The following is a 12102-nucleotide window of genomic DNA, read 5'->3' as shown; positions in this document are numbered from 1 at the left end:
AACACCATGCCCAACACATAATTACATATATCTCTAAAGGACAGCTCGAATTTGAATTCTTTTATCTCTACGGTAAATGACTATTCGCCCAGTAACGATATCCGTATGTAACGTGTTCTGATATCTCCGAAAATGGGCTTCAAATATTGATTCTGATGTTGGGAAAATGAAGCCAACGGTTAAATGAAAAAGAAAAATATAGACAAAATACTCAATAGAAACAGATGACGAATATGTACGCTCACTTTTCTAAATATACTTAAATATACTTGAAAATATTCATAATAAGCAATGAAATGATTCAGAGATTCTACAGGCATTTACAAAAATTTAATGGGAAAAAAGTGAGACAATATTATTAAGTATTCCTCCCTGTGACTAACCTTCTCTCTCTCTCTCTCTCTCTCTCTCTCTCTCTCTCTCCTCTCTCTCTCTCTCTCTCTCCACTTAGTTACAAGCTATTTTCTCTCGAACATTTATAAAACTTTAGTTCCTGGATCCCTTCGTCCTATAACAACCAAACTCTCTCTCTCTCTCTCTCTCCACTTAGTTACAAGGTATTTTCTCTCGAACATTTATAAAACTTTAGTTCCTGGATCCCCTCGCCCTAATAACGCGGCTAATCCAAACTCTCTCTCTCTCGCTTAGTTTACAAGTATTTTTCTTCTCGAACATTTATTAAAACTTGTAGTTCCTGGTATCCCTTCGCTCGCCCTATAACAACCAAACTCTCTCTCTCTCTCTCTCTCTCTCTCTCTCTCTCTCTCTCTCTCTCTCTCTCTCTCTCTCCATTAAGTTACCAACCACCCAGACCTGCTACAAACCCGTGGAACCCTTTGATGCACAAAACTTACATCCTATTGTTACCGAAAGTTACAAATTAGTTATCAAAATTATACTCCGTACCCGGCTGGAAACTTTCCCCACACCTCGAACAAGTAGTAGTATCTCCACTCTTTTGCTCTCTCCCTCCTTCCTTTCACCTTATTTGATTTGGTGTTCGAAAGGCAGGCGAACTTTCATCGCTACTCCAGTGTCCACCTCTTTTTTACCTACTGTGGTCTTGGAGTTACTTGGGTATGCGTGGGTCTTGCGGTTACTTGCGGTTGCCTGAGAATGGGTAAGTCTTGCTGTTACCTGAGAATGCGTAGGTCTTACGGTTGCTTGAGAATGCGTAGGTCTTGCTGTTACCTGAGAATGCTTACGTCTTGCGGTTGCTTGAGAATGCGTAGGTCTTGCTGTTACCTGAGAATGCGTAGGTCTTACGGTTGCTCGAGAATGCGATGATATATTTATTGACCAACGATGGCGACAAAAGGCGATCCTATTTGAAACGAGTAAAAAATGCTCCGAGGTTTTCTGTACATAGTATAATCAAAGCCACCTAAAATAGATCTATCTTTCGATGGCCTCAGTATACTGCTGTGTGAGCCGCGGCCCATGGAACTTTCAGCACAGCCCACTCGTGGCTTATACAGTTGCCAGACGCTCGATTATGGCCAATTTTAACATTACATAAAAAATAAAACTTATGAGGCTTGAGGGCAGCGATTTGGTATACATTTTGATGATTGGAGGGTGGATGATCAAGATATCAATTTGCAGCCCTCTAGCCTCGGTATTTTTTTAAGATCTGAGGGCGGACAGAAAAAGTGCGGACGGACAGTGAGCCAGCACAATAGTTTTCTTTTCGGAAAACTAAAATTGAACGGCTAGAATTATTAGCCAAGACACAAAAGCAAATTCACCAAATACTACAGAACGGGCGATACTGAGAGACGAAAAGAAACATGAATTATTATTCAGAGCATCAAACTATCGTCAATTAATGTCGAATTTATCAAGGAAAATTAACGCGACATTCATGAGAAATACAAAACGATTAATATTCCTATGTAGAACGAAGGAATCGGCTACTCTATGCGTTTAATACTCCTTCTTCCTTCTATCTTTGCACCCTCTCTTAACAATTGTTTCGAAATTATCCTCAGCGCTGAATGACCTCATCGGTACCAGCGCTTGGCCTCTGAACCTAAATTTTATATTGCAGTACTCCAGTCAATGCCTTTAAATTTCAAACTGTTAAAGGGGAAAAAATGGAAGACGGACGGATAAAGTAGTATAATGTTACGATTTAAATTTTTTTTCATTTTTTTCTGCTTATAGACGCATTAAATTTGTGACAGAATCAGGAGGGACAATCGAGCGAACTTAATAATTCCATGATTTAAAAATAAAAAAACCTACGGAGTGTTCTCAGAAATGACATACAGATATACACGAAAGCCGACGGGACGAACAATGTAATGCAATTACCAACTGGCGTAATTCAGGCACAAAAGACTTACGGACGAGTTTTCGGAAGAAGAAGAAGAAGAAGAAGAAGAAGAAGAATTTCTTTTGCCTTGATGAAATAATTGCAGTAAGAAATGAAATCGTCCCAGTGGTCTCTCGTAGACGTTGTCACTCGACGTCTCCTGGCAAGATGGTACAAGGATTCAGCATTAAGTTGAAGAGGTGGGTTTTTAGCACTGGCAGAGACAAAGAAGCACTTTTCTTGGCGAGAGAGAGAGAGAGAGAGAGAGAGAGAGAGAGAGAGAGAGAGAGAGAGAGAGTCTTAGTTTGTTAGATATACAACAAATGATGGAGTTCATTTGTTAACGATACATGTTTCCCTGTGGTGTCAAAATGATTTGTTTGAGAGAGAGAGAGAGAGAGAGAGAGAGAGAGAGAGAGAGAGAGAGAGAGAGAGAGAGAGAGAGAGAGAGAGTCTTAGTTTGTTAGAGATACCAACAAATGATGGAGTTCATTTGTTAACGATACATGTTCCCTGTGGTGTCAAAATGATTTGCGAGAGAGAGAGAGAGAGAGAGAGAGAGAGAGAGAGAGAGAGAGAGAGAGAGAGAGAGGGGCCGGAACATCATGTCTGTTAAGCAGATATGCCGTCAAATAACGGACATAATTTCTCAACGCTAATATTCCTTGCAATGCCAAAATGGTTTCCGACGTATAAGGTGAGAGGTATATAAAACTTGTGTGTGTGTGTGTGAGAGAGAGAGAGAGAGAGAGAGAGAGAGAGAGAGAGAGAGAGAGAGAGAGAGAGAGAGATTCTGGCAGCCAACGGTAACGAACGAGTATGAAAAGAGCCATAGCAATCCTAATAATGTTAACAGGGATATCGACATATCTGACCCGTGATCATTATAATTATACAAATTGGCCGTTAAGTTCCGTATTAATTGCTTTTCCAACAGCGCTTGCGGAGGTAACTCCTGACATTAAAACAAAATTAAGTCTGCAATTGCTCTATCAATATATATCTGCAATATAATTAGAATTTTGTCCAAATCAGTGTTAGTGTGCTGATGTTCGTAACATTAACCGAGGAAAAAAAATTATACGGGATTTGGTTATGGAGCGATACATAAAAATGACTCCAGGTAATGTGAGTTGTAATAAACAGGTACATCTGTTCGTGCATACGCATTATGTATATTTTCCATACGCAAAGGAACAACATCGTGTCCCTGGACGCTTAAGGCAGCCTCTAGTTACCTTTCGTAAGACTGATCTCCTCCTCCTCATCCTCCTCTCTCCTCATCCCCTCCTCCTCCCTCCTCTCCTCCTCCTACTCCTCCTCCCCTTCCTCCTTCCTCCCTCCCCCCCTTCCTCCTCCCCTCCTTCCTCCTCCTCTCTGCATATGAAGTTCAGCGAAACGAATTTATTCATACCATAATCTGCCTCATCTGCCTTGTTCCTCTGAAAATATTTAAGCAAAAACGAAGGTGTTCTTGTCACTTGTGAGTGTTTTAAACACCCGATCAAATGGGAATAAATAAAATTAATTGACAAATCACTCCAAGAGTGACGCACAAATCATCACTAACCTACGTAGTATAGACAAAGTATAGTCAAATATGTATGGGGGGAAAATATAACAATACGCTCGTAATTTCTTATTCATATGACGACTCAGGCCTCTTTGTTTTTATTTTTCTTTCAAGATAAAAAAAAACTAACATTATATTCTAGCTACGTTACGATTAATTCCTTATAATACCTTATTTAATTATATTAAATAGTCCAGTAACCTACATATGTATTGCGATCTTGACCACTAATAACAATAATAATAATAAGAGAGCTACACTAATAAAGCGTAAATCTGGTAAAATGTTTAATTATACATAACTATGATTCAGATATAAAATGCACTGCCATATACTACTGCGTAAGGGAGATTTCCATAATTATTTTTTTATATGGATTTGCAGGAGATCTTGAACATAAAAACCAACTCAATCTCTGCTCATGCTTATCTCATTAACATAATCATAAGGTTTTATGTTATACTAAGTCTCCTAGGCTATCCATTCGATGAGTAATTCAAATCACACCCATAGCTTCATATAAGAAATCCTATAAGTCACTATTACCTATAAACTACTTAAATATAAGGTAGCTCATTGACTAGACATCTCAACCGATGACTTGTATCAAAATAGCTCAGTGAATTCCTTGTACATTTAAAAAAAATATCTGACAATGACTGAGAGCAAGGAAAACACAATATTCAAATGCAATTAAATTTTTAAAGTGACAGAAAATCAGACGAACTTCATGAGTGAATAACATAACATCATCAGGAATCAACTAAGAGCAAAACAATGAAAGGAAAATGAAAACATACGTAAAATGACGCTCAGTCTCTCACCTGTATTGTTCTCTTGGTAAGCTTGAAAAAAAAGAGAGTTCCAGTTCTAAACTTTTGAAAAAAATACGGAAACCTGCAATCACAAAAATTTCGATGCCTGAAAATTTGGGCATCGTATAACTACTACAACAAATGGTTAAGTTTATGAAGAAGAAAGAGAGGAAAAGGATTAGTGATTTATTAAAAGTTGCAAATTTATTGAGGGATTTTTTTCTTTTACCAAAAAATTTAGGAACATGACCATTACAGGGTTTTCTACTTTGAGCTCGGGATATATTATATATATAAGAATGTGTAAGGGCATGCAAAAGTTTTGATACACATACAGAATTAAAGAAATCACTTAACAGATACATAAATTAAAAGGGAACAAAGAAACATATCCTGTTAATATTATAATACCGGCCCCAACCTACTTATCTTATTAAACATATTTAAGAAATGAGATGTAAAATCAGAACAAAAAACTAATGTAGATTAATGGCACTTCATTCTTCCTTGATATGGAAGACAAATATATAAAATGTGAGTATTTCCTTACAGTACCCAAAGGTTTTCAACAAAGTATATATGTAACACACATGGCCAACCATTGCAAGCGAAAAATCGAACGAGAACAACCTTTCCATATACCTATCCCCCTTTTCAAAAGAATCCATGCGTTATCGTTACGGAGAACACTCGCCCATTTGCACGCAAAAATATAAGGAAGTAAGTCTTCAGGAGCGCGTGAGATTATTTTTTAGAGGGGATTATATTTTAGCACCGGAAGAATGGGACAGTGACCCTTAGCAAGCTCCTCTGCCAATGCCCCGGAAGATCCATTGTCCAAAGGAGACTTGAAGGCCCCAGTGCGAACTACTGATAACAGAACGAATGAAGAAATGCAAAAAAAAAAAAAAAAAAAAAAAAAATGATATCATTCCGCGCTAATATGAAGTAGCTTACGTTATCCAGGGCGAGGGGATACCAATAGTGGAGAGAGAGAGAGAGAGAGAGAGAGAGAGAGAGAGAGAGAGAGAGAGAGAGAGAGAGGGGGGGGGGGGGGAACTTTCCGGTACACTTATCACAAGAGTTGTTATCGATGGGCCCAAGAAAGAGTCAGCTATATGCTTCTATTTCACCGTTGTGCGTTCAAGGCATAATAAGGGACGTTCAGAATGAAAAAAAGGTACTCCAATAGCATATAAACATTGTAACAGCGAAAAAAATGGAAGGCTAGGATACTTGGAGGGATGAATGAGTGAACTAAGACGTTTGGACTAGAGTCGTTTAGAAAATAAATGATGTGAAGGACAAGGATACAAAAGTGACACTGCGGGTAAACCTTAGAGTTACATTAAGAAGTAGCAAAACTGAGGGTAAACCTTAGAATTACATTAAGAAGTAACAAAACTAGGGGAAAACCTCAGAGTTACATTAAGAAGCAAAACTAGGGGAGGAAAACTCAAGAGTTACATTAAGAAGGAGCAAAATTAGGGGAAAACCTCAGAAATATATAAAGAAATTGCAAAACTACGGGAAAACATTAGAGTTACATTAGGAAGTAACAGTTACAGAGATCTGACGATAAGGAGGAAGAAGAGGGAACGGAGGTAAAGTAAAAGGCTAAAAGGCCATTGCACGTAAGGGCCCAAGGGACGGTACAAACACCCTTTAGTAATGTCTAGTGGAACAGTAGAGCAGAACTCATATAATTACACTCGTGGCGGAAGGGGGAGAGAATGACACACCACACACACACTGTATGCTATTGGAGTCCCATCTTCGGATTACATGGCGAGCAACAAACATCCTCAAAAAAGGTGACGCCAGATCATTCTTGTGTTAAGGAAGGGTGGATGAATAATGCTCTCTCTCTCTCTCTCTCTCTGCTCATTTGTAAGCCACATCCAAAATAAAAGTAAAATGTTACTTAAGCCTCACCGAGTGAGAGAAATATCCACACCGCTGCATAACATTTTTTTCCTGAGGACCCCGACTCTCAGTATTCCTGAAGAAGCTGCTAATTAATTCCTGAAAAGGCTTACTGCGCCCCCTCCCCCCTTTTTTGTTACCAGAAACAGCTCCTAATGTTTCCCTGAAAAACTTGGGATACTTTATTTTTATTTATTTACTTTTTTTAAGAGGCTCCCAATACTATAGCGGGAATTCAAGACGTTTTCCAGAAACTGCTCCCAAGTTCAGTGACAGTAGCTCCACCACCAACCGTTTTCCTGGAAGATCTTGTAAACATTTTTCCCGAAGAGATTCCCAATATTTTCCCGGAGTGATCCTAATGGCTTTTCTCTACATAGGCTCAGCGATGTTTCCCCAAAGGAGCGACGGCAGAAGAACAAAGCAAACAAAATGCTCCGAGATTTCTTGGACGCAATGGAGTTTTCTGTCCAGCGTATAATCAAGGCCACCGAAAACAGATTAATCTTTCGGTAGTCTCGGTATAATGCTGTACGAGCCGCGGCGCATGAGACTTTAACCACGGCCCTGTTACCAGACGCACGATCATGGCTACCTTCAACCATAAATATAATCAAAACTACTGAGGCTGGAGGGCTGTAATTTGGTACATTTGATGATGGGAGGGTGGATGATCAACACACCAATTTGCAGGCTTACAGACTCAGCAGTTTTTGAGATATGTGGGCGGACAGAAAAAGACATCTCAACAGTTGTCATTTCAGAAAAAAAAGCCAAGAAAATGGATGAAGAGGGAGGCAAAAAAGGACCCCCAGGCGCAGCAAGGACGTCGCCATCCTGCTGTGGTAGACAATCGTCCCATCCAGAACGAGAGGGAGACAGCCATTACGAACAGGCCGCTCGGTAATAATGCATGATGAACGGGGCAGGGATAGTAGAGTCCTGAACCTGCATTTGGCCAATTACTGTCAATTCGAGGTCGTTTGAGGTCATTTAGGTGGTTACAGGAGAAACTGAAGGGACGCTGAGGGTACAAGAGGAAGGTGAAGGTGTGTGTGTGTGTGTGGGGAGGGGGGAGTGCAGAGGAGTATGCCGTAAACAAGGATATATAGGATATATATATATATATAATATATATATATATATATATTATATATATATATATATATATATAGATATATATAGATATAGAGAGAGAGAGAGAGAGAGAGAGAGAGAGAGAGAGAGAGAGAGAGATCAACACACAACGACGGGGAACCCAGTAAAATCGAGACGCATAATATCCGACAGAAATCTGGGTGACCAGAAGAGGTGAGGGAAGTCAAGCTAGGTCAATACCTCAGGTAATTGTCAAGAGAGAGAGAGAGAGAGAGAGAGAGAGAGAGTTGGAGAGCTGGTGGCGGTATTGTTGGAGAAGCAGTGGTGATGGTGGTGATAGGTGGGAAGCCCCTTAATTGTGGAGACACTCTCCTCTGGAGGTCCCAACAGTCAGCAAGTCTGTATATGCAGGGCCTGAGATGGAGGAGAGAGCCGACTCGGTGTAATGCTCTCCAGACGTGGATTAGGGACAGCTGATAAGGAAAGAGTAGGTAGGCGCAGAGAGAGAGAGAGAGAGAAGAGAGAGAGAGAGAGAGAGATACTTCTCACCACACAGTGATTTTCCTCTCATTCCTCGGTTTCATTGGTTCATCTCCCACGGTATGTGAACACTTGTCAGTGCGTAGAATGAATAACAAGTGTGTGTGTGTGTGTGTGTGTGTAATTCAGCATTAGAGAATTACATAGAGATAGACACAATCCAGTAACAATGACCATAAAACAAACCGTCAAAGTAAAGGAAGTTAGAGCAATGTCGAAAAAAATATAAATAAAAAAATGCTTAAAAACAAACCCCCCAAAAAAGCATACAAAATTGACAAAAAAATAGAAAAACCCTACAACTTCGTAGTAAAAGAAAAATCCCCATGGTGGGACAATGAAAAAGAGGAAGAAGGGGGAGGGGTTGGATTGGGAGGGGGGATGGGTAGGGGACGAATCTGGGGGATCCTCCCACCCCCCGCCCCCTCTCAAATGAAATTTGGGAGATGATTGTGAGCGCTGGAAACTGGAACTTAATACGTGGGGACTGATCTGGGAATTTCTGACAAACGAATTTCAGAATGATTGGGAATTGTGTCCAACAGTGTGAAATTCTGGAATGGGTCGAAGAACAAATAAAAAAAATAGAATAAAAGCAAGGGAGGAGGAGGAGGAGGAGGAGGAGATACACTGGTGATTAATAAACACGAAACAGGAGTTCTCGCACTCGTCAATAATTTTCGAGTTTCAATTGAAACGGGGGAGGGGGGAGGGGGGGAAAGTTTCCAGTCAACAGCGACTCTCGTGACAAGTGTGACGAAACTGTGTTTGAAGGTATGAAGGACTTTCTTCTTAAATGTAATGATAATAATGCTGTTTTGATAAAGCAACGTAGCAATTCCAATACAATAATGATAAAGATAATGATTATATACATGAGGAACATGATGCAGTTTTCTCATTGATAATAGCAATGGCAATGTCCAAAGAAAACAACTGAAGGCAAATAAAAAAAAACTCTCTGCACTCTTTCTCTCCCTTGCAAATCTTAAAAATAATTCCACATAGCTGATTAATATATATATATGATATATATATATATATATATATATATATATATATATAATATCTTTTGTACAAAGGAGCGTGTGTGCGTTAGGGAGATTAGTATATACATTTAATTATATATATAAAAATAAATATGCATATAATTACCTAAGTATTTGTACACGTATGTTAAGTTTGTGATAGCAACAGTCGCACACCGATGGTGTGTATAGCCAAAAGAAATATTCAAATGCCTTATATTATCACGTGATATTTAACACACGTTCTGCACACCAAAGAAACTGACATTATAGCAATCACACGCAAGAAACTTCATACACAAACGAACGTACGTGTATAAATATATATATATATATATATATATATATATATATATATATATTATATATATATATATATATATATATATATATAATATATGTATGAGCACGACAAAGCATGCAACACAGTGCAGACAATATATATATGAATTAAAAATATGCTCGTGTTCCATCAAATTAAGACGTGTTGCGATTGACTTTTGATACGTGTCCTAATTTTTCCGTCCTTCATCTGACACGCGGGTTTAAGTAGGTTTCACCAAGTCGGCAATCTAGTCTTCAAAGGGATCTACGCGATGGAAATAATCACTTGAAATGAATGAATCGGTCCTAGAAGGGAGAAATTGAATCAGCCAAATGGAACCTGGTGCGATCTTGAATCAATTTTGAGAAAAATGAGATTGGAAAAACAATAAAAGTAAGCTAAACGTGTGGGAGAAACATTAAAAAGTTGTTGACTTCTCTGATTCGATTAGACACGTGACATGCCGGCTAGTGATGTATTATAGCTTCCTTCAAAGAGACTTGACGGTCCTTTTTACAGGTTGCAAAATAAGTCAGTTTGGGAACTGGAAAAAAAACTTAGCTCTGGACTTAACCGTAAAATACTGTGTTATTTACACAAGTCTTGTCACTCCTCCATCTATTCAAGGGAATCTTGCTAAGCAAATTCAAGGCATCTGGTCTTGTTTCATAGAAATGAATGCTCGCTGTGAATAATAATAATAATAATAATAATAATAATAATAATAATAATAATACTTTCTAATTGAGCTAGGCATGGTGATCGACCAAGAGACCTGGGACACAGTCCTTTCATTGGACGTCAGATATAATTCACGTTCGGTCTATTTATTTATTTAATATTATTATTTTTTGGGGGGAAAGGGGGTGGGGCGCCTTGAGGTCATAGCTGGATTGAATACTTCCAGGTGGTTTTCGGTTTTCACACCAAACTTGTCACCGACATATACATTATTAAAACACTATTTGAAAAAAATGTTTTTAATAAAATAATGTATATTCATTGGTTAGCGGATACTTCCTCAACACGAGAAACGATCACTAGGTTACCTAACTGCAGATAACCTTAACTATAAAGAGCTAAATTGCACAGCACGTTGTAAGCTACAGCAACTGCAATAGTGAAGTTGCTCTAACAGGTTACCAATGCAGAAAACGGCAGCTGCAAAGATCTGTGTCGTATAGAACGAGTAACCGCGAGTTGTATCCAATAAAAACGGAGGAAAGTGACAAGTGAATCGTCACTTGCGTGAGCACTGGCGGTAGAGGAGTTAGGTCTCCGTAAAAAAAACAGAAAAGAGAGAGAGAGAGAGAGAGAGAGAGAGAGAGAGAGAGAGAGAGAGAGAGAGAGCGCACGGGGCGATCTCGAAACAGCGTAAAATCGCGAAGCGTACCAACCTACGTATATCAGTTTATCCTTTTTTGATCGAAATCATTCTTTACGGTTAGACAACTCGCCTACATTGAAACAAGAAAATAAAAGCTACATCTCATTGATATCAAACTGCCAACGTACTTTGTTTAATGTATTTATACCCGCGCTAACAATAATAGACAGATTTTTAGCGATAATTCTGCGAGGGAGGACAAAACAAAAACGTCCCCGTCGAGTTTGGTAGTTAATTGGATCCCGAAGCAAGCGTTTCTATTTCCGTGCGAGTTTTCTTCTTCTTCTTTTCTATTATACTTTTTTTCTCTCTGTTTATTTCGACTGAATAGTGAAGCCTCCGGCGGCTAATCAGCGACTCTCGCTAGAAGATAGAAGGTTCTCTCTCCTTCTTTCCATCCTGACTAGGACGAGCCGAAGACAGAACGAAGATATAAGCGCGAAGATATAAAAAATATAATTATAAGTCTTGAGTACCTCAGTTGTGGGTGACGAAGACAGAAAGAAGATATAAGAACGAAGATATAAAAGATATAATTATAAGTCTTAAGGACCTCAGTTGTGGGCGACGAAGACAGAAAGATGATATAAGAACGAAGATATAAAATATATAATTATAAGTCTTAAGGACCTCATTTGTGGGCGACGAAGAAGGCCCTGTGGTAGCAAAGATGACGTTCTCGCGTTCGCTCTAATCATCAGACGTAAACATTTAAGAAGTGAACCAATGAAACCCGGGAATCAATATTGTTTAAGAAATAAGAACGCCTCTTGTGGGAGCCTAGTTCAGTAAACGTGTAAATTAGCGAATTGTGGGTGAAGTGGAAGCCGGGGCTGAGCTAGCGACCCAACACCAAATGTCTTAAATGTCTTGCCGACTTGCAGCAGACATGATGTTGGGTTTGTCCAGGAACAGAAGGACAAAAGTTATAGTCCAAGAAATCCGAATAATAGAGTACCGTAAAAAATAACAGAGAATAGTTCACGCTATCTTGAAAGTAACTGAAGGTAAGAAACTAAAATTCTGGACTGGATAAAACCTTAATAAAATATAAAATAAAAGAAGACGCACGCCCTAGCCGGGGAACTTACCT

General features: G+C 39.1%; 1 protein-coding gene across 1 annotated transcript in view; it reads right to left on the bottom strand.

The window, feature by feature from the left end:
* Positions 1–12102, bottom strand: part of LOC135208485 (CUGBP Elav-like family member 4) — a 789757-nt gene that overhangs the window by 180184 nt on the left and 597471 nt on the right. Inside the window, 1 exon segment of the mRNA XM_064240716.1 lies at positions 4715–4735. Within this exon segment, the coding sequence (XP_064096786.1) occupies positions 4715–4735 (21 nt within the window).

Source organism: Macrobrachium nipponense, chromosome 35, assembly GCF_015104395.2.
Source record: "Macrobrachium nipponense isolate FS-2020 chromosome 35, ASM1510439v2, whole genome shotgun sequence".
NCBI lineage: Eukaryota > Metazoa > Arthropoda > Malacostraca > Decapoda > Palaemonidae > Macrobrachium > Macrobrachium nipponense.
The sequence above is the reverse complement of the archived record's forward strand: the minus strand, read 5'-3'. Positions and strand labels throughout refer to the sequence as shown.